The 22,884-nt window shown below is 35.4% G+C and overlaps 2 protein-coding genes across 2 annotated transcripts; both read right to left on the bottom strand.

Moving 5' to 3' along the window:
* Window positions 1–3,517: 3,517 nt before the first annotated feature.
* On the bottom strand, window positions 3,518–11,261 carry LOC128556390 (heat shock 70 kDa protein 12A-like). The gene is made up of 4 exons (XM_053541376.1): window positions 11,169–11,261; window positions 8,959–9,267; window positions 7,437–7,658; window positions 3,518–3,523 (listed from the first exon to the last, which is right to left on the bottom strand). The coding sequence occupies exons 1-4, from the start codon at window positions 11,169–11,171 to the stop codon at window positions 3,518–3,520; spliced, it is 540 nt and encodes a 179-aa protein (XP_053397351.1). The 5' UTR covers window positions 11,172–11,261.
* A 5,311-nt stretch (window positions 11,262–16,572) lies between these two features.
* LOC123541435 (heat shock 70 kDa protein 12A-like) lies at window positions 16,573–22,185 on the bottom strand. The gene is made up of 4 exons (XM_053544620.1): window positions 21,831–22,185; window positions 20,775–20,993; window positions 20,199–20,334; window positions 16,573–18,726 (listed from the first exon to the last, which is right to left on the bottom strand). The coding sequence occupies exons 1-4, from the start codon at window positions 22,140–22,142 to the stop codon at window positions 17,669–17,671; spliced, it is 1,725 nt and encodes a 574-aa protein (XP_053400595.1). The 5' UTR covers window positions 22,143–22,185; the 3' UTR covers window positions 16,573–17,668.
* Between the last annotated feature and the right edge of the window lie 699 nt (window positions 22,186–22,884).

Here is a 22,884-nt window from a genome sequence, read left to right as displayed (position 1 = left end):
AGATCAAGTTTGAAACTGGGTCACGTGCCTTCAAAAACTAGGTCAGTAGATCTAAAAATAGAAAAACCTTGTGACCTCTCTAGAGGCCATATATTTCACAAGATCTTCATGAAAGTTGGTCAGAACGTTTACCTTGATGATATCTACATCAAGTTCGAAACTGGGTCACGTGCCTCAAAAACTAGGTCAGTAGGTCAAATGATAGAAAAACCTTGTGACCTCTCTAAAGGCCATATTTTTCATGGGATCTGTATGAAAGTTGGTCTAAATGTTCATCTTGATGATATCTAGGTCAAGTTTGAAACTGGGTCAGGTACGGTCAAAAACTAGGTCAGTAGGTCTAAAAATAGAAAAACCTTGTGACCTCTCTAAAGGCCATATTTTTCACGGGATCTGTATGAAAATTGGTCAGAATGTTCACCTTGATGATATCTAGGTCAAGTTTGAAACTGGGTCACGTGCCTTAAAAAAATAGGTCAATAGGTCAAATAGTAGAAAAACCTTGTGACCTCTCTAGAGACCATATTTTTCAATGGATCTTCATGAAAATTGGTCAGAATGTTCATCTTGATGATATCTAAGTCAAATTCGAAAGTGGGTCACGTGCCATCAAAAACTAGGTCAGTAGGTCAAATAATAGAAAAACCTTGTGACCTCTCTAGAGGCCATATTTTCCATGGGATCTGTATGAAAGTTGGTCTGAATGTTCATCTTGATGATATTTAAATCAAGTTTGAAAGTGGGTCACGTGCCATCAAAAGCTAGGTCAGTAGGTCAAATAATAGAAAAACTTTGTGACCTCTCTAAAAGCCATACTTTTCAATGGATCTTCATGAAAGGTGGTCTGAATGTTCATCTTGATGATATCTAGGTCAAGTTCGAAACAGGGTCATGTGCGGTCAAAAACCAGGTCAGTGGGTCTAAAAATAGAAAAAACCTTGTTACCTGTCTAGAGGCCATACTTGTGAATGGATCTCCATAAAAATTAGTCAGAATGTTCATCTTGATGATATCTAGGTCAGGTTCGAAAGTGGGTCACGTGCCATCAAAAAGTAGGTCAGTAGGTCAAATAATGAGAAAACGTTGTGACCTCTCTAGAGGCCATATTTTTCATGGGATCTGTATGAAAGTTGGTCTGAATGTTTATCTTGATGATATCTAGGTCAATTTTGAAACTGGGTCAACTGCGATCAAAAACTAGGTCAGTAGGTCTTGAAATAGAAAAACCTTGTGACCTCTCTAGAGGCCATACCCTTGAATGGATCTTCATGAAAATTGGTCAGAATGTTCACCTTGATGATATCTAGGTCAAGTTTGAAACTGGGTCACGTGCCTTAAAAAAATAGGTCAATAGGTCAAATAGTAGAAAAACCTTGTGACCTCTCTAGAGACCATATTTTTCAATGGATCTTCATGAAAATTGGTCAGAATTTTTATCTTGATAATATCTAGGTCAAATTCAAAACTGGGTCACATGAGCTCAAAAACTAGGTCACTATGTCAAATAATAGAAAAAATGACGTCATACTCAAAACTGGATCATGTGGGAAGAGGTGAGCGATTCAGGACCATCATGGTCCTCTTGTTTTCTATTATTTTCAAAACGTATTTTTAGGCGTCAAAGAAATTGCTGGTTGGTGCTATTGACTTTGGAACTACGTACTCGGGATGGGCATTCTCATTTTTACACGAGTATGAATCTGATCCTACTAAAGCCTCTATAAAGCAATGGCATTCCGGTTCCGGTACACTTACAACAGAAAAAACGCCGACTGTTGCCCTCATTGACCCGGATGGGAAAACGTTGACAGCATTCGGATACGATGCCGAAAACATGTACAAAGACTTGACAGACACAGGAGGATATGAGGATTACTTCTACTTCCGCAGATTCAAAATGGCGCTCCATAAAAAATTAGGAGAGGTTAAAACATTTCGTTTTAGTAGTATTTCCCCACAAGCGCTGGGCCATTTGATAAATAACACCTTCCGCATATTTGAATAAAGTTAAGTCATGGACAGATAGAATAAATGAATATCAAAATGTCTACATATCTGGTTGGGCTCTTGGTTGGCTAAAATGTAGACTATTCTTACGACTTTAGGGCGTAACAGCAATTAAAGAGCATAGCAATTTGTGGTGAAAAATTCCCAGGGCCTTAGGCGGGATTCGAATCCAGGTCTCTTGGCTGCTAGTCCAATGCTCTAACCACAAAGAGTCGACACCCTGATGCAGTTGTTAGAGACTGGCTTTAAAGGTGAAGGCTATGCGTAAGCGACCATAACACTTCCCCCTCTTCAAAGAAGTCAGCATTTATGATGACGTGTAAGCCATTTTGGCATAGAAAGTGCAATTTTTCAGCACGAGATAAAGCCTCATATTGCGATGGTAAATTACGATGGTAAGCTGTAACAAATCAAAGAGCATAGCATTTCTATGATGAAAAAACTCAAATGCCCGTGGCGGGATTCGAACACGGGTCGCTCGGGTGCTAGTCCAATGCTCTAATCACTGAGCCAAAGAGTCTACCTGACGCAGTTGTCAGAGATTGGTTTTAAGTGTACAGAATAATACGTAAGCGACCGTAACACTATGTTTAAACTAAGTATGTGATTATTGTAGGCAAGTTTCATTTAGACAAAGTTAAAAATTATTAATGTTATTGAATGTTGTTTATTCTATTAAGTTATAATAGTCTCCTTACTCGTTTTAGAAATTAGATCGTCATTTGACCATAGAAGATGAGATGGGACATTCTTTGCTAGCGATTGATGTCTTTTCGTTGTCAATTAAATATTTAGTGGAAGATATGATGAAAGTGGTAAAGGACCGACTGACTGGGAATGTAACGCTAGCGGATATTCATTGGGTGCTCACCGTCCCTGCTATTTGGACCGATGGTGCTAAGCAGTTTATGAGAGAAGCAGCTGTTCAAGTAATTTTGTAACATCTGTTTAATCAAAATTTGAATGATTATACACATACTAATATATTCATTAAAATACTCTCCTTTTACTGATCCATTTCTAGTTGAACCAAAATAGAATTACTTACTTTAACCTATTTTGAAATAGTATATGACTTAGAAATAATAACGACAGTACTTATCTTTTCTATATGATCATATATACCCTGTTTTAAGGCTTGTATATACAGAAGCGTAAAATTGAGTTTAAAATGTCGGACAAACAATAGTGGGGATTAGCGTATACATTTTCATTGCTTTGAGTAATTGTACAAATGTATTAGTCCGTGTCATACTTTTAAGGCTGATTGTCACAAAAGTTTTTCTACTGGCGAATTTTAGCCAAAAGTTAGTCGTACATTGTCTGTAAATCTGTTTAACAGAGTCGACGTTCATCTTTGACAGCTTTCGCATCACAGGTTGTGCTTGTTCATTTCGTATGTCGCAAATAACGCCAACTCGCAAAATCATCTGCCTCTATATGCCGCACCTTTTACGTAAATGTCGCAAGAATTTGTCCACCGTTATATGCTAAATGGCGCACTGCCTATTCAAAACTAAAACATATACATGTATTAACAATACATTGTGTTTTCTTTTTCAAATTTTATTTTATGTAATAAACTTGAACCTTCGATATCAAAATATGGTGTTGGTTTTAAGCCAGACGGAAGTCTTGTGTACTTTTTTTTGAGAGCATCAGACTTAACATGTTAAAGTTATAGAAACAATCATCTTTATACTTATTGCTGGAACAAATGGAAACGAGAGGGTCGTGATGGCCCTAGACCGCTTACATGACTTTCACCGGAACACGGCTTATGTTAATAGGCTGCGGGCGTATGACAAACACGACGCGCGACGTTACTATCGCAAAGGGCTTGGTTCACTTATAGGTTAAAATGGCACAACATCAAATGTTGTTGAAATATTATTTTATTTTATGTTTTTCGGTGGTTTATCGAAATATAACGGTGAATTATATCCTGATAAACTCACTGGCCACACAGTGAAAATTATCAAATCTGATACCCGGATTAATGTCAAAAAGTTTACCGAGCGTACTGAAAGCCGGAAACAATATGACGATGACGTCGTTAAAATGACGTCATCTTTGCGATGCTTCCTGATAAAATTTCCCGCAAATTTCGACATTTTATTGAAATAAACGCAACAAAAGTAGAGTTTTAGACATAAAATAAACAGAAAAATTGTTGGTATCGATGTAATATCACGGTAATTTCACTCGTGAACACCAAAAGTTGTTATTTTCACTCGTGGCTGCGCCACTCGTGAAAATATCACTTCTGGTGCCCACTCGGTGAAATTATAACGTGATATTACACCGAAACCAACAATTATCCTCTATATAATGAATGATCAACAACTCAGAATGAAAAATCCCATATTTTAATTCATTTGAAATTGTGCTGTTGCCATGGCAACCGATTGATTTTCTTTATGGAAACACGAAAATCTCTTATAACAATTACATCAGAACGTATAATTAACATTCAGATATGCTAAGATATAACCCTAAGCAACGCCTATAATTTGAGGCAAAAAAATATATGGTTGCCATGGAAACGGAGATAAAAATGAGAATATTTGCTATGTCTGTTTTTTTATGGAATAAAACCAATTTAGGTCATTCTTTAAGAAAAATAACATATGTAATTTGTTTGTGAAGATCATTATTCATAAATAATACAATAAGACTGTCTTGGCTACAAGTATATTCTGCCATCATGAAAACTTACAAATACACAGGAAAGATATTAAAAGTAGATCTATTTGACAGCAGACAGTCGAATCGAAATGTCAACACTGCCATTTTTCGCTGCAAAGTTGTGTCTTCGATAAGTCAACAAACGAAGCGGTCTGTCCATTTTGTTTTGCCTCCAATTACGAATAAATTTATAATGAAAATTAACACTTACCATAACAATTATTAAATCCGCCATGCACTTTAAATATCCGCGTGTTTTCAGAGCAATAATTGCATGTATTCTCTGACCCAGTTTCAGACATGTATCCACCGATAATGGCGTGTTGATTTCAAAGGGAAACAATTCGCTAATTCACTTATTAGGTTTGTGATATTTCACTAAATGTTGAAACGTTTAAACTTAAAAATCTTCGTCCGATATTATTGATTTTAACACTAGCTCTAATGGCTGTTGCTTGAAAAACAAATTAATGAAAACAAATATCTAATTAAGTGACGTCAACTTCAACGTCATTTTACCGAAATCGAGGCTTGTGTAATTTCGGATAAAAATGTGTCTCTGAGAAGGACGTTTTTTTCGTTTTTGAATATGGCAGCATTGCTCACCAGCGATGATTTTTGCACTTTTTGTTGGTTTTTCATGTACGAAGTAGTGGTTAAAATATTAAGACTGGTAAAGGATGCCGCCAAGTCGAAAATCATAAATAAAGTCTCAAATTTCATGGAAAATTCACATTTTTTTGGAAAGTGGGGCATGTTTGGAGTAATATATAAACACAACAACACATTATTTTTCAAAGTTTATTACTTATATATGAAGCATTGTGTTTACTTGTTACGAACAGCATATGTATCAATGTAGAATAAGTAATGTATAATATGGCTAAATTCGGTGCCATTTACGTACATTAGTGAACCAAGCCCTTAGCCGTTTGATTCTGTAGTTTGGACCTAAAATAACTTTAGTTTTGTGGCGAGTACCGCATCGAGGCTCAAACTTCTAAAAATCAAATCAATAACGTATGTATGGCGTTGAAAAACAAACATGCAGTTCAGAACATTTATCATTTCTAAGCCCGATAATGCATACTCACGCATGCATGCACACACTCAACTAATCTTATCTCGGGTTCAAAAGTTTCGGAAGTTGTAATGTATGGAAGCGTCCTGGTGCCAGCAGAGAGATTTAAATTTGTCTTACGTACGACTTACTATCTCCTATGTAGGACTTAGTATCTCCTACGTAGGATATAGTATCTCCTACGTAGGACTTAGTATCTCCTACGTAGGACATAGTATCTCCTACGTAAGACTTAGTATCTCCTACGTAGGAGTTAGTATCTCCTACGTAGGACATAGTATCTCCTACGTAGGACGTAGTAACTCATACGTAAGGGTTCCTATTTTGTGGCGCTGCAACGTTCTGTGGTCCTTCTTGCGTTTCCGGTACAAGTATTAATTGAACATTGCTGGTTGACTTTTTAATTGCGTCCTGATAAATGGCATTTATTGCAATATTTAATTTATTTTCTAAAGTATTTTTATTCCTGTATTTTATGTCTTGTCTCGAGAAGGGGCCTAAATAAATAATTTTTCATTGGATTAATATTCAAAACTGTTTGTCTGTTGACCAGCAAACAATTCTCTAAAGGTACATTATTACATGAATTCTTATATAAACTTTATAAAGATCACCCAGCCATTGTTTGAGCTAACTCAGCACTAAATTTCGCTTGACTTAAGTCAAAACGTAAAGAAAAAGATCATGTAATAAAACACTTAATGAATGGCTTGCCAGTCAATAGGCATAATTGATTGGCAGTCAGTCCATCAGTCCTGAATCTGTTGAAATCTTGCTTTTACTTGAAATCAACATATTATAGTCCCTCTTTTATAGACGTTAAAGTGGCATTATGAGCATCTTACTTCACATACTATGTTTTTGGTGAATGTTTTATAAAAGCAATTTTTGGTTGTTGTGCATTTAAATGTGTTAAATTAACGATAAAGTATTTGACGTTGATGCTTAAGAAATAAAGAAATCGGGCTAATAAAATAATTTTTTCTTCAATCTTCTGCGCAGAGATTTCCCTTACATATAGGTAGAGATTTCTGAAGTTGAAGGGAAGCAACTCCTGTGTACAGTTTGAATTTTCTTATAAAAATGCCCCATTCTAAATAAGAAAAGTCATATTTGGAAACTTATTATTTCGTACTGGTAACAAGAAGAGTTTGGTATATTTGGTTAAAAGATTTAATTTCCTCCACTTTTTTACATACACAGCTATTTTAACTGGATTTTACTAGAAAAATAATTCCACTGATTTCATTGCAATGTAAAGTAAATTTCTTTCAGAAAAATATAATATTGATAAACATACATTTTGATAAAAATGAAATACTGCAATAATTGGAACTAATCTGTATGCCATACAGATTTTATTTAAGTATGTCAGATATTGTGTAACCGCGGACAACTCCACTGGCACTTCGTCTTTAGATAGCGATTTACCCTTCAGCACCGGGGGAGGATCAAAACTGGATCCTTGTTAAACATAATAAGTGCATACAGGAATCAGACGGCTGTTTTTGCCAAAATGCAAGGCGAGGCTCCATCTATAGTGGAATGTAGCCATAATGCCTCTGACGTACGGGGATATCTGGTTCGATGCTAACTATTTGGCGGTGACATATATAAAGTACTGCAAAAATACATATAAACATAAACAGTGGTAGTTCACCTGTACAGCTGCTTCTCTCATAAACTGCTTAGCCCCATCGGTCCAGATAGCAGGGACGGTGAGCAACCAACGAATGTCCGACTGCGTGACATTACCCGAGAGCCGGGAATTTACGACCTTCATCATATCTTTCAGCAGGTATTGTATTGACAAAGAAAACACATCAATTGCAGGCAAGGAACGACCCATCTCGTCTTCCAGAGTCAAATGACGATCAAGTTTCTAAAATGGCAAGAATTTGTTAATGTGTTAGAATGCTGCAATAAATTAGTTGTCCACACGATTATGCAATTTTCACCACAAAAGTCCTTTAAATTTGACAATACTGCGCATTGTTGATTACTAATATACAAGCCGGTGGCATTATGTAAGACATATAACAACAAGAGATCACAGAGTGATCTTGGCGCCAACCAATGTGCCATTTTTGAGTGTTCCAAATTTCAAGACTTATTGACAAGCTCAAGGTCAAATTTCATTTCCATACACAACACTGTGCATGTGGTCCCAATTCGAAAGCTGTAGCTTGAGAAATGTGAAAGTAGGTCACTAGATCAATTTCAAGGACAAAGTTCTTCGTACACAAAACTATGCATGTGCATCAAGTTTGAAGGCTGTAGTTTGAGAAATTTGAAAGTAGGTCACGAGGCCAATCTTAAGGTCAAAGTTTATTTCGGTATACAAAACTATGCAAGTGGTCCAAATTTGAAGGCTGTAGCTTGAGAAATGTGAAAGTAGGTCACTAGGTCAAAATCAAGGCCAAATTACACTTCAGAACAAAAATCTATGCATGTGGTCCAAATTTAAAGCCTGTACCTTCAAAAATGTGAAAGTAGGTCAATAGGTCAATGTCAAATTCAAAGTTTGTTTCGGTACACAATCCTATGCATGTGGTCTAAATCTGAAGCCTGTAGCTACAGAAATGTGAAAGTATGTCACTAGGTCAATCTTAAGGTCAAAGTTCATTTCGGTACATAAAACTATGCAAGTGGTCTAAATTTGAAGGCTGTAGTTCGATGCCACATACAAAATATCAAAGCCCTAGGCCCTGTGGTTTTGAACAAGAGGTTTTTCAAAGTTTTTCCCTATATAAGTCTATATAAACCATGTGACCCCCAGGGCGGGGCCATATTAGACCCCTGGGAAATAATTTGATTCATCTTGGTAGAGGACCACTAGATGATGCTTCATACCAAATATCAAAGCCCTAGGCTCTGTGGTTTTGGACAAGAAGATTTTCAAAGTTTTTCCCTTTATAAATCTATGTAAGTTATAGAAATAAACAAAGGGCCATAACTCACTAAAAATTGTTGAACCAGTCTGATTTTCAGGGGGACACAACTAGGGTACCAATACATCATTCTGACAAAGTTTGGTCAAATAACGAGAAATTGTTAACGGAATGACGGACGGACTGACGGACGGACGGACGGAAGGACGACGGACCACGGACGAAAGAGTGATTTGAATAGCCCACCATCTGATGATGGTGGGCTAAAAATATGAAAAATTGAAAATAAACCTCTCCCAACTTTTTATGGAGCGCCAATTTGAATCTGCAGAAGTAGAAATAATTTTCATATCCGCCTGTATCTGTCAAGTTTTTGTACTTGTTTTCGGCATCGTATCCAAACGCTTTTAATGTCTTCCCATCCGGGTTAATGAGGGCAACAGTCGGCGTTTTTTCTGTTGTAAGTGTACCGGAACCGGAATTCCATTGCTTTATAAAAGCTTTAGTAGGATCAGACTCATACTCGTGTAAAAATGAGAATGCCCATCCCGAGTACGTAGTTCCAAAGTCAATCGCCCCTACCAATAGATTCTTTGGCGCCTGAAACGAAAATGGAATTTAACCGGCATTTAAATCAGTTCACACGATATGTATTTTCATAATCATTGATTTTTCTATCACCAACGCTGTTAAAATAAACAAAAGCCGGATAGTTTATAATATTTTTGTATTTATCATTAGAATCTCCGAGGGGTGGATGCAACGGGATTGACTTTTAGTACCGTAGCTGTGGTAGGACGTATGATGGTATGTTGTAAGGATTAAGTGAGCGAAATGTATCGCTGTAACAAAAATGGCGGAAATTTAAACAGAAAATACACGTGGCAGAGATAATTATGACCAGTAAGTGGGTTTATACTTTACATTTCACTAAATAAATATGCCAGTGCTGTGACGCAAAGCTTTATGCTACATTGTCTTTAGAGTCGGATAAGTATAAAGACAAAATATGTTTTACGCAAGGTTTTGCGCTCGGGTGTAATGTTTACAAATAAATGTCTTGATTTTTGACGTACTTTTGCCCTTTTCCCATGAAAATATGACACTTTTCTGCTTGTTATACGTGTCAGTTCATATAGTTGTTCCCATTTACTAACAGTGATGGTTCTACTTCAACTACCCACAGTTTCTGGTCATTTTCTTTTACTGTAAGCCCTGTTTAGGTATAGTGAAAACACATTAAGCACGTTTAGTCTGACTGTAAACTTATGTTTGTCAAGCGGTTTTGGTTTTCGGATGTTCCTGTCACTTCCAATGATTATTAGTGATCGTTTTCCATATAAGTTATATAATTTTATTTTTTATTTTTCTGTTTTATTGAAAATGGAGTTATACATAATGCCTGACCTTGCAAACTGTACTCGATTACGAATATTATCTTTTGTTACGAAGAAGATGGAAAAAACCTATATATCTGTATAAAATAACGTGTTTATTACTTTTTCTAAGCTAAAAAGTGAAATTTATTTCAAGTTTGGATCTTTTCTAAAGCAAACGCTTTGCCGTTCTGCATCAGTCCTCCTTTACGTTTATTTTATTGATAAAGATGTTGTATCATATGTTACTGTTGTACACTTAATGGTACTTTTCAGTCCGTACATTGAACACAAGAAAATTTTATATACAACATTACTAAACGCTTTAAAGGCACATAAATAATCAAGATAAGCTCAAGAAAAAACTTAACGTTTCGCGAACCATGTATTACTGAAGGTTTTACACGAAAAGTTTGAGAGTTTTCGATCCTATCATAAACAATTTGTGATTGTAATTTTGCACATTTTCTAACAGCGTTAGTTACAGGAAATGTATAAAATGATATAAAATGTTTTGAAATTGTCACATAATCATGTTTGGTAAAATAGTTAATATATGTTCGTTTTATCATTATACTATAAAGTGCAGATAATAGGTTTGGCCAATAGATAAAAACTTGACTCATTTACTCAACCATTCTCTCAGTGCTTCTGATAATCATATTTAGCGAGAATACCTTTATTTCTAAATTATGTTCAAATCAAGGTATTTCATTTTTGAATAAAGGCAATTGAATTATACACTTAAACTATTGTTTAAATGTAGGTTTGTGCCTCAAGTACATTGTCATTTTGGTTTAGAGTAAGTTATATACACAATCGTTGGGGGGAAAAAAAGCTTTAAAGGTATCTCTGATTTGATCGCCTCTCTCATATTCAATATCTATTTATTGGAATCCTCTATTGATTATATAGGGACGTCAGACTATATATCTTGGTACCCGAAATGATAAACAAAAAATGGAACGTATTTGAACAGCTACTTTCGTTTTAATCAAAAGTTTTCTTTTATCATGCAAATATCAAATTAAAGGAGAAAGAAATCTTAACTGTTTAATATGTTTAAATTCTTATTATATACAACTTAAATATTTTATGCACCAAAACAAAATCTAAACAACCTACCATTTTAAACGTCCATTTAACACAGGTGAAAAAGGAAGTTATTTAGACTTAATATGCGAGGTTATAAAATCGGAAGTACACAACCACGGTGAGGATGCGTACACCGGATGTTGCCGTTTTGTGATAAGGTATTTTCCGAAAACGTGATTAATTTTCGCGAACAAGATTCTAAGTAAAAGTCCGGTTTTAATACAATTTCAATTTACTACTATAGAAGAAAAGAGCACTATTTTGAATAACAAGATATACTGTGTATATGCTCTGATAAGCGTAAAATGAGTCAGTCATAAGAAGAAACGCTAAAATGTGTGATAAAATGACAACTTTATCATTTGATGAATGCATGCCGTAAACACATTTCTTCCGATACCGTCACCTATTTGCATAATGGGGAAATTCTGAATCGTACAATTTATTTAGTTACATACAAAGAAAAAGTGTGCAAAATTCCAGCTTTGCAAATGTTCAAATGACGGAGAAATCGGCCATAAATGAGCGCCGACGAATAATATTTGAACTGTGTATTGCAGTTTGGTGAACTGAGTATTGATATTGATTATCGTGCATATTTTCAGTATGGATGATCATTAAAAAAAGACCAGGCATGTAATGACATTTACCCATGTAATCGTTATTTAAAAATGGAACGCCTTTTTTTGTTTGCAGATGGTATTACACTTCACAGTGGGTTCTATAGTACCATACATGAAAATATAACAAGCACCAGTTTAATCACTGAAATTACACCTTACAATTACAGGGGCATGCCAATAGTCTTTCCGAGAAACTGTCTAAAAACTGGCCATTGCCAAATGCAGGCCCAGCCGCAAGTACACCCATGATATTTTATAATAATATAACACAGGATATGATGACGATACGTGTGGAAAAGATTTCCCCTTATAAGAACACACATGACAATATGTAATTCTGTTGCTTTTACGCTTCATAGAGACTTAAGCCTTGGTCAATGATCCCTATTGGTTTTGGTGTCAGTTGTTCCAGTATCAAAATGGTTTCTCCTCAATAACTTTAGACTCATTTGACCTAGAATCTTCGCCTTTCATTGACCTTCTAGTTTCTCTTGAAAATTTCTACAAACGTTTAGTCAATTTCTTATGTAACATATGAGAAAGGTGACAGGTATATTTATTAACAAATGATATAGTCAAAGTTTTTTATTGCTTTAAATGTATTTCTTACTTTCAAAGTTTCTGAAAGGTAATCAGCTCACCACTTCTTCATACGAAACAATACGCATAGAGCAATATGTTTTTAAAGTAGGAGGAAACACTGCCCATGTGCTATACTCAAAATATATTTTGCACAATTTAGTTACACGATACGTAATATATATGCAAATAATTGTTATTACTTTTGTGCGACCAGCTTCCCTGTTGGTTAAAATAGTTATTTCTTGAATGTCATTCCGAATTTTTGCAGGCATTCATACAGTTAAATGTAAAATGTTAATGATGTTTGTTATTTTTTGAATTTGTCTTTACGTTTCAAGAATGTTTAATAAATATTTTAATGAACATAACTATTTGTTATCTATCAAAGTAAAATATGTTTTTTTTTTAAATATTGTTTAGTAAGATAAATCTGTCACAACAGAACCTATTTCAATACTTCAGTATCAATGCCCGGTCTTTTATGTGGGAGTTAATTATTCTTACGGCGGTGTACATGGAACCTTCAGTGACATACAGAGTGTAATTCCATGGAAAGACGTAATTAATACGCTCGATCAATACATTTATGCAATAAGTAGCTGCTTCTTTTCATGCCAATAAGTCTTCGTCTGTCGGGTTTTTCTCTTTCCTGTTGATTTAGCGTCAGAAATATGGTTTATGTTGCGCAAGTAATTGTATAATACGTTTAAGCATTGGACGTGTTTTAAATCGGTTCTTCCAAACAAATTACATTCTTCACTATACCTCATATTAGCCTAGATGCCATTGGAAAACATCTTGCATCGTCAAGAAATAAAACGAAAAATCTATACCATTTAAAGAAATATTTCCTTGGCAAACAACTTGACTAAAGTTTATGTATTCATTTACTTTGTCACATTCTTTCAAAGACTGTATAACAGTGTTTACTCTATCAAAATCTCGTCTTTCCATGGAATTACACTCTGTATGTCATTGAAGGTTCCATGTACACCGCCGTAAGAATACATCTGTGGGTGTCTCTAAATTGTATTTTGGTACTGATACCATGTGCAAATGTTACGTTCTGTTCAACCCGGGGCTAGAGGGCGATTGCGGCAGCTTGCATTTCCACTACCGTCCATGAACAGGCTCAATCAAACCGAGCCTGCATCATTTTCATCTATGCTGTTTTGGGCGACCTGTGGTTTTCCACTTTTTCTGTTTCATCCTCTAGATCTCACAATTTTCCCTAATCAAATCAGTCTTATCAGCCTCTTTGAAGGGGTTTTCTATGAGCAATGGGTCCCTTTTGTAAGTGGATTCCTTTTTTAAACATGTATTTTTATATTTTCTGAATCTACAGTAATTATTCTGCTTTGTTCCCTGCATAAAATATTACAATTTTGTATTCAATATTTATTAGTAGGACCGGGCTTTCTGCGAGATATTGAGCATACATTTACAACTGGTAAGCATAAAAAATTATTGCATACTATGGCACTATTGGGACTATTACGAATTAAAGCTTATTACATAAACTACAACGATGTAAACGTTATAAATATTAATGTAAAACACTACGTATCTGCATGGCAAAAGACATTACTGTTTTGTACTATTAAAAGGAAATGATAATATGCATTTTAATGATTTATTCTATAAAACTCAGTGATAATGTCAACGTTACACAGTACATTAAAATGTGACACATGGCAATACACAGTACATATATATTCAATACACAGTGCACTATCGGCGCTCATTTTTAACTGATTTCTCAGTCATTTTAACATTTGCAAAGCTGAAATTTTGCACATATTTTCTTTGTATGTAACTAAATAAATCATACAATTCAGAATTTTCATCACAAAAAATAGGGGACATTATCGGCACGCATTTATCAAATGATAAATAATAGAATCTGTAAAAAGGTTCTTCGGAATCATAGAATGCAACCAAGCAGAACAATAGCAGACTCGGTAAGACTGAGTCTGTCCATGAGAGGTAACTGAAAGTTCAGCACAGTCTGTTCATGAGAGATAATGGAAAGTTGCCATTTTACCACAAATGTAGCGTTTATACTTAAGATTGACTCAGAGCATATACACAGTAGCTGGTAACTAAAAATAAAATCCCGTCTTTCTGTGATAATAAAATACAGTAGTAAATTAGATTTTTATTTACCTTGTTGACAAAAATGAATCATGTTTTCGCAAAATATCTTATCACAAAATGGCAATATCCGGTGTACGCATCCTCACCGTGGCAACTAGCAAATTTAATCTAAAAAAATGAAATTGTAACATGCCAAATTATAGACATCTCATTATCTTTGACATCAACTGTGACCTACCATTTTCACCGTCCAAACAACATAGCATTCCACGGAGTAATCATAGTTTACACAAAATGTTGACGAGGTAAGAAAATCGTTAAATATGACAGATTAAAACTTAGGTTCAGTAATAATGATAAATTTCTGCTTCTCCTTCTTATCCTGCAGGCTCGGATCCTGGGCCGGGCCGAGGGGGATCGTGCCCCCACCCTCCACCCCGTTGGCTGAGAAGTGACCTATAATCATCAAAGGTGCACCATACTATTTTGGCAATGGAATGCTATTTTCTCAAAATTTAGACCCAGAAACGCACTAGAGGCCACAAATTAATACCTGTATTTTCCAGTATATGAAGAGTACAAATTTTCATTTTCAACAAGATATCTCTGGTTTTCTACAAAGTATCAGAAGTTTCTATTGGTGTTTTCCCATGTTCTTGCACTATTTAATGTTTATGGCACCAGTGATACTACATTGCGCATTAAAGGGACAAAGTTGTAGCGCAAGTCTACGTATTTAATGAACAGCCCTCGTAGATATAGAAATACTTATGGCAGGGGGGAGCGGGAAAACCAACTAGTCAGTTTCTCCATAATCAATTATTCAGATATGCAGACACGTACATACCAGTGGGGAAAAGAACTCCTTCACCGTCTATTATTCAGACATGTGGATACTTAAATACTACCCGCGAGTTCGATCCCCGGGCGGGGCGTATGTTCTCCGTGACGATTTGATAAAAGACATTGTGTCTGACATCATTCCTCCTCCACCTCTGGTAATTCATGTAGGGAAGTTGGCAGTAACTTGCGGAGAACAGGTTTGCACTGGTACAGAATCCAGGAACACTGGTTAGGTCAACTGTCCGCCGTTACATGACTGAAATACTTTTGAAAAACAGTGTTAAACCCAAAACAAACAAACAAACTTAAATATTAGGGGAGGGGGACCAATAAATAAGTGTCTTCTCCCTTTAGTATCTATTATCATGGAAAACTAAGGGGGGTAAAACTAACCAGAGGAGAGGAGGAAAAGGCAACTGGTCAGTTTTTTCCCTTGTTTATATATATATATAAACTAAGGGGGAACAACTTACCAGGGAGGAGAAAAACAGCTTGTCAGTTTTACGTCCTTGTTTATGTCAACTAACATTTATGTTCACCCTTTTTGTTGAAGGAACAAAACATTCGACTGGGGCTGTCCCCCTAGAAAATTTTGAAATACAGGTATGAAATTGTGGCCTCTAGTGCGTTTCTGGGTCTAAATTTTGAGAAAATATCATTCCATTGCCAAAATAGTAGGGTGCACCTTTGATGAGTATAGGTCACTTCTCAGCCAACTTCGTGGGGGAGGGGGGAGCACGAGCCCCCTCGGCCTGGCCCAGGAACCGGGCCCGCAGGATAAGAAGGAGAAGCAGAAATTTATCATTATTACTGAACCTAAGTTTATATCTGTCATATTTAACGATTTTCTTACCTCGTCAATATTTTGTGTAAACTATGATTACTCCGTGGAATGTTACGTTGTTTGGACTTTGAAAATGGTAGGTCATAGTTGGTGTCAAAGATTATGAGATGTCTATAAGTTGGCATGTTACAATTTCAATTTTTTGGACTAAATTTGCTAGTTGCAACGGTGAGGATGCGTACACCGGATATTGCCATTTTGTAATAAGATATCCAGCTAGATTACGGAAGGTCGGTGGTTCTACCCAGGTGGCCGCTCGTGATGAAATAATGCACGGAGGGGCATCTAGGGTCTTCCTCCACTATCAAAGCTGGAAAATCGCCATATGACCTGTAATTGTGTCGATGCGACGTTAAATCCAACAAAAACAAAACCAAAAAAAAAAAAAAAAAAAATAAAGAAAAGAAAAAAAAAAAAAGAGAAAGGAATCAACAACAACAACAAAAACAAAACAAACTTCATTTACTAATTTATGCGTTTTGCCTTTTTGTGGACGTTGAACATTTTTTGTCGTACAAGAAGTCGATAATGCGACGGACATCTACATGTACGACCCTATATTTCGGCCATCTTTTTCTTGACGTTTAATACATTTACATTTTATAGAAATAACAAACGAGAAAGGTATGGAAATCAATCCACCAATAAAAAATGTAGACACAAACATGTCTTAGAACAGTATTCTCAGCTATTTCAGCATATTTACACTAAACTAAAGCGACAACGTGCTTATCATCTCAATATTCTAAAATTGCTATAAATTATTATTATTATTATTATTATTATTATTATTATTCTAAAGTGTTAGCATACCTCCTAGTTAAAGTTGTATGGGGGACTATATCGAAAGATTTTTACTAAGAGAATATAAAAAATCACAATGATATTTTTGCCATTTGCTCATGTAACGTGGATCAACACATTTTGATATTGTTGTTCTGTCATGCATGTTTAGACAAGTTTAGTTGCTAAAATAGCATAACCTACTCTTAATTTGGATACAATATTATTTCAACCAACTTTGACTTTTTTTGCTGTCAGTAGAATTGTTAATATGTATCTTAATAATGGATGCTTTTTTGAAAAGTGACATTTTGAAAGGTCAAATACGCATGGAAGCTTTTACCAAAGAGCCTATATTACAAGTTTTGGTCTTTGAAGTAAAATATATTATATTCATTACCAAAACGCTACCGACGTAAAAGCATCTACTAGTTATTGGCTGTATAAATGGTTTGCAATATGTATTTTGAAATTGACAGAATGGCCGTATAAATAAAGTAATAAGGTATATGTTTATTAAGCGAACTGGAACGCTTCATTTACACATTTACTTCAGCCAGACATTGATTTACTAAACATTGAATAAATTTTCAAAACTGTATATATTTCATGAAATTTACGCCCATCAGTAAAATAGATGAGAAAGTAGATTAACTGTTTAACAGTTTGCCTTTGTAATATACAAAATGCAAAATTTTGATTAAATTTGTGGAGTTCTAAACGTTTCTCCTAATTTAAGTTCTGAAATAACTAATTTACTACTCTTCTGAGAAACATTCAATCCAAACTTCGTGCTCGTCATTTGTTTTCAAACTTCTCACGTGCACGTGTATTTCTGTTTCTCCAAAAATATAAGAAATGGCAACTTTTTTGTCTTCAATTTCGGAAGAATCTGGAACCTTGAAACAAAGACTTCCCAATTCTTGACAATCAAGTTCTGTTGTATATTTCACATCCCGTTTCGTTGAACTGAACAGTTTAATCATGACTCCCTCACTGTCTGCAGATACTGGCGTAGTCTGTTCCTCGTATGAATGCATCTTCGTTATTTCCTGGTCAATTTCAACCATCTTCTGAAAGACATCTTTACATCGTTCTGTTCCACCAACTTCAACTTTCTTGTCAGGATCATGATGAGCTTCGAAAATTGGCCAGCCTTCCCGGCCAATCGTAAATCTTGATATTCTTGTGGACACTATTTCTGGGAGATGACCAAATCTAACAGCCCCTTTTAGAACAGCTAAACCTGCTTCTGGTGGAATCATTAATCGTTTATCTGGGAAGGATTCCTCAAATGCTGCTTTTACAAGTCCACATTCTCCAAACCCGCCAACAAGAAGGACTGTACCAACGTCTTGGACTTTTGGCTCTGTAAATAGCTCTTTTATATGGTTTATCAACATTTTCAGCGGGATATCGAACAATTGTATTGTAGTAGTCTTTTCAATTCTTAATTTGTCTCCAGTCCATGTTACAATTCCCTTAAATCTCGATTCTGCTATTTTCTCCTTCACACTTACACCTTCTGATTCAGCTAATTCACGAAGAGCAGCAGGAATTCTGAATGCTATTTTCCCATCTGTATCAGTAGTTATTGTTCGCTTTTTTGTTTCAAAATCTCTCAGAAGATCAAAATAATCAGTCATCGCTTCTAATTTGAATTTTTCCATAGCATCTTTTCCGACAAGTTCTGTAAGCAATTGTACATAGGCTTTATCTACTTCGTTGCCACCCCATGCTCCGCCACTTGCCTTATGGAGTTCCTTCAGGCTTCCGTCATCCATCTTCTGATGAACTGTTATATCAGCTGTTCCTCCTGCAACAACAAGACAAAAATGGCTTCATCACAGCTGGAGAAATATGTTATCAAGCCACTGTTCAAAACGATTTATATTGATAGCCTAATCATTAAAGCGCGATTGAAGGATGGTACGATGGGTGAAGGTAGGGTAGTCGGAAAGCGATGGTAGGATAATGGAATGATATTTAACCATCCTAATACCCTATTGTCGCTGTCCTACCAGCCTACCATAGTCATCCTACTATCCTTCTATTAAGTAAGCGATGGACGATGGTAGGATATGAACAAAACAGTACTTCGTAATGTTTCACTTACTAGTATTACACATTTATTACACAGGTACCGTTTAACTTCGTTAACTCGAATTCGACGGGGCTAGCAAAATTTGTTCGAGTTATCGGTAGTTTGAGCCATCAAGGTTTTGGGCCATGTCACCAAATTATGTATCTGGTTACTCGACTAAAGATATGTGTATACCGTATGCGTTTTAACCTTCTTCAAATCAAAACAGTAAATGGTACACATATTTCAAGTATAAACTTTATTGAAAGATAATAACCAAAGTATACTCGTAAAACATGTACAAAATAATCAGTAAACAATCTATTTTAGCACATAAATTATTAGGAATCGACGCAAACCAAATATTTAACATCTTTTTACAGACTGAAAACATAATTACACTGTGCCGTGGTTACTCAGGCACTCTTAAAAGGTTAGGAATTAAGTGCAAAAATCCAGGGACAGGTTTGTAATTTAAGTGTGTTAATTTAAACTTTCCTTTGCTGCAAACTACAATTATATTCATAATTGACCCTTACCATGCTAAGCTTCTATAATGAACTTGTCAATCATGCAATTTGGACAGTACTATTAATTGTTTAAAGGGGTGCTCACCAAAAAGATACTGACTAGATGGCGAACAGTGCAGACCATGATCAGACTGCACGGATGTGCAGGCTGATCTTGGTCTGCACTGGTCGCAAAGGCAGAATCACTGCAACCAGCAGGCTAAGGGTTAAACACACCTATCATCCTACCGTCGATATCCTATCATCCTACTTTCCTACCATCTTACTTTCCTACCATCGCCTTTCCTTCCTACTTGGATTGGCATGGCATTTAATTAGACAGGATGGTAAGATAGTACGATTGTAGGATAGGATAGCAATAGTAGGATTGTAGGATAGCGATAGTAGGATAATAGGATGGCAGTATATCATCCTATCATCCTACCATCGCAATCCTACTATCCTACCATCGCAATCCTACCATCCTACCATCGCGCTTTGATAATAAGACGATGGGCAATGGTAGAATATGAGCAACACAGTAATCCGTAGTGTTGGTTGTTCTACTTTTCCTATTTATGGCCATTACCAGTTTTGATTTCCGACCGCGCTGTTAAACATCTTTTATTTGTAAGTATGTTTACTTCGTCGAATGAATTGTCATTGGGGCAAGAAATGCTATGAAAACATCATTACCTCCTAAGTCTACGACCATGTATTTAGCAGAGGGTTCCGAGAGACCAGTTAGCTTCTCCTTAGTAACAACCTGACACCATATCGAGGCTGCTTCCGGTTCCAGTGCAAATGTGATCTGCTTGTTTGGAATATCTGCCTAGTAGAACAAACAAACAAATATATTTCATGTAAATCTTAATCTGATCGGAACAATTTGGGAAGTTTGTCCGTCTATCTTTTAAAATCACGTTTATCGTACTTTGTTGTATATTTGAAACTAATATATGAGACTATTTAAAGAAAAGGCAGTGTTTCGTAGGAACTTATATCTGATTATCTTAACATGAAACAAATTTGAAATTTGAAAGTCTTTTCATGAAATTAGTAGATGACAAGAGATAAATTTTATGACATAACTACGAATCATAAAAATTATTTCTGTATCTAACTGATACTAAAACTTGTCACAGATTGTCACCAAATGAATTATTCCATCACTGTTGCCCCAGGACAGTAGGGCTATTATTTCATTTAAAAGTGAATAAATGCAGAAAAATATTCTGTCGCTAAACAGCCATATGCGTATTGTATCATTACCTTGTTTGCAGCTCTCCTCATGAACTGCTTCGCTCTTTCATTCCATATTGCTGGAACTGTGATGACATATTGTATTTCGTTTTCTCGAATTCCTATTGTTCTAATGTTCAATGTCGACAAAAGATGATTTTTCAGAAAACGAATAGAATGGGAAAATATATCTATCGCTGGCATCGCTTTACCCATGATGTCCTCCAAAGGCGTGTCTATTTGTAAATTCTGTAAGTAGAAATGTAAACGTTTAAAGGGAAAGCAATATGAATTCTACAATTTATGAAACATTGAAATTTCAGAAACTCAGTGTAAGAGATACTGATAGTATTTGATATGTATAATAAACATTGCCATATCGAGTTAATCAATTGATTGCAAACAAGATGTATACATGTATTGATTTATAACTTTATTTAAAAAATGTAAAACTGTATACATAGAATTTCATTTTGTTATCTTAGTACCAATCGTGTCATTTAAGCATTTTATTATCTCAGTACAAATGGTAGAGATTTTTTGTTGTTGAAAATTTGCTCAGAAAGAAAATTAGAAGGATATTAACAAAATCCTTTTTGTCGTAGAATAGAATTTCATGTTTGTAGCGTTTTTTTGTAGTCACATTTTAATAGTAACCTTTCTATTTTCAAAGTTTTGCTAGTTTTATGATTTTTTTTGTGCAATCTGTCGCGGATTTATAATCAAGTTAAAATACAATATCAGACATCATTTAAGAATTCTGTTCACGTGTACTTGTAGAAAGGAATGCACGAGCATAATGTGATGTAGATTGCGCAACATTCGGGATGGTTTTATTTTTCGTAAAAGCAACATGCAAATACAAGACACTCGTGAATATTAGACAAACAAAACTATATCCAAAACGAGTAATCAAATGCAGACTCTCAACAGCATACATTTGACTGCTGTCTTTCAAATTACGTAATAAAATAGACGCGAAAATGTCTGTATCTACAGTATTATTCTAGGCATTACCAACAAAACGTGTATTGTTTGAGAGAGATGCTATATGTTTGAGGCACATATTATTTAGTATTTACTTACTTTGGCTGAATCATACAAGGTCATTTTGAAGCGCCTGAATAGGTACCAGTCATGGTGGCAGTCATCCTCTGCCAGATCGGCAAACTTGTTTTCTGCCTCAAATCCGAATGAATGAAACTTTTTGTCTGGTGTCAGTAGCACTGTTGTCGGACATTTCATTGACATAAGCTGAGCGGATCCTGCTACCCATTTTTCATTTGTCTCAATGCGATCTGGGTCATCACGAAATGAAAATGCATACCCACTGTATGTAGTTCCAAAATCCATGGCCGCAACGACAAGTTTGCAACTGCTTGAACTAACTTGCGTCATTGTTGTGTTCTTGTAAAAGAAGTTAACATTTACAATGTACAACAAGAAGTTGTGTTAAAGTCGAAAAGGCAACACTAAATAGGACAACGGCGCGAAAAAACATAATGGCGGATTCAATTAGTCCTCATGATTTTTTGTTGTTTTTTTTTTGCTTTGTAGAGCTATTTTCCTTACTTTCTTTTCTTTGCTGAAATTACATGACAAATCTATGCTTGACACGTAGGTAGCATTTTCAGAAATAATAACATGACAGAATTTGTCATGGAAATTTAGATCATGCACCACCACCTCAATTTGGGATCTCATTTGTAGCTGATTTCGCAGTTTGTGTGCTTGACTGATATTATATTTTACATGCATCAAACTTGATCCCAACTTTTCTTTTGATTTTTTATTTAGTGCTGACAATACTCTTCAAGATATGTAAGTTACAGACATTTAAAATGGGTCTAGATATGTGTTGCAGCCATTGGAAATATGTTAGTTTCATATAGAAGTCATGGAAATTTAGATCATGCACCACCACCTCAATTTGGGATCTCATTTTTAGCTGATTTTGCAGTTTGTGTACTTGACTGATATTATATTTTACATGCATCAAACTTGATCCCAACTTTTCTTTTGATTTTTTATTTAGTGCTGACAATACTCTTCAAGATATGTAAGTTACAGACATTTAAAATGGGTCTAGATATGTGTTGCAGCCATTGGAAATATGTCAGTTTCATATAGAATAAAGAAG

This window comes from Mercenaria mercenaria, chromosome 1, assembly GCF_021730395.1.
Source record: "Mercenaria mercenaria strain notata chromosome 1, MADL_Memer_1, whole genome shotgun sequence".
In the NCBI taxonomy this organism is placed as follows: domain Eukaryota; kingdom Metazoa; phylum Mollusca; class Bivalvia; order Venerida; family Veneridae; genus Mercenaria; species Mercenaria mercenaria.
The sequence above is the reverse complement of the archived record's forward strand: the minus strand, read 5'-3'. Positions and strand labels throughout refer to the sequence as shown.

Bases quoted from the DNA above. Each gene is read 5' to 3' on its own strand.
- LOC128556390 (XM_053541376.1), bottom strand. The intron at 7,659-8,958 runs GTTTATTTTCAA...TTGCCATTTTAG, and splicing joins TCCATAAAAAGTTGGGAGAG to AAACTTGATCGTCATTTGAC.
- LOC123541435 (XM_053544620.1), bottom strand. From the start codon at position 22,142: ATGACGCAAGTTAGTTCAAGCAGTTGCAAACTTGTCGTTGCGGCCATG. The intron at 20,994-21,830 runs GTAAGTAAATAC...TTCTACTTACAG, and splicing joins CCTTGTATGATTCAGCCAAA to AATTTACAAATAGACACGCC. The intron at 18,727-20,198 runs GTAATGATGTTT...TTGTTGTTGCAG, and splicing joins CATGGTCGTAGACTTAGGAG to GAGGAACAGCTGATATAACA.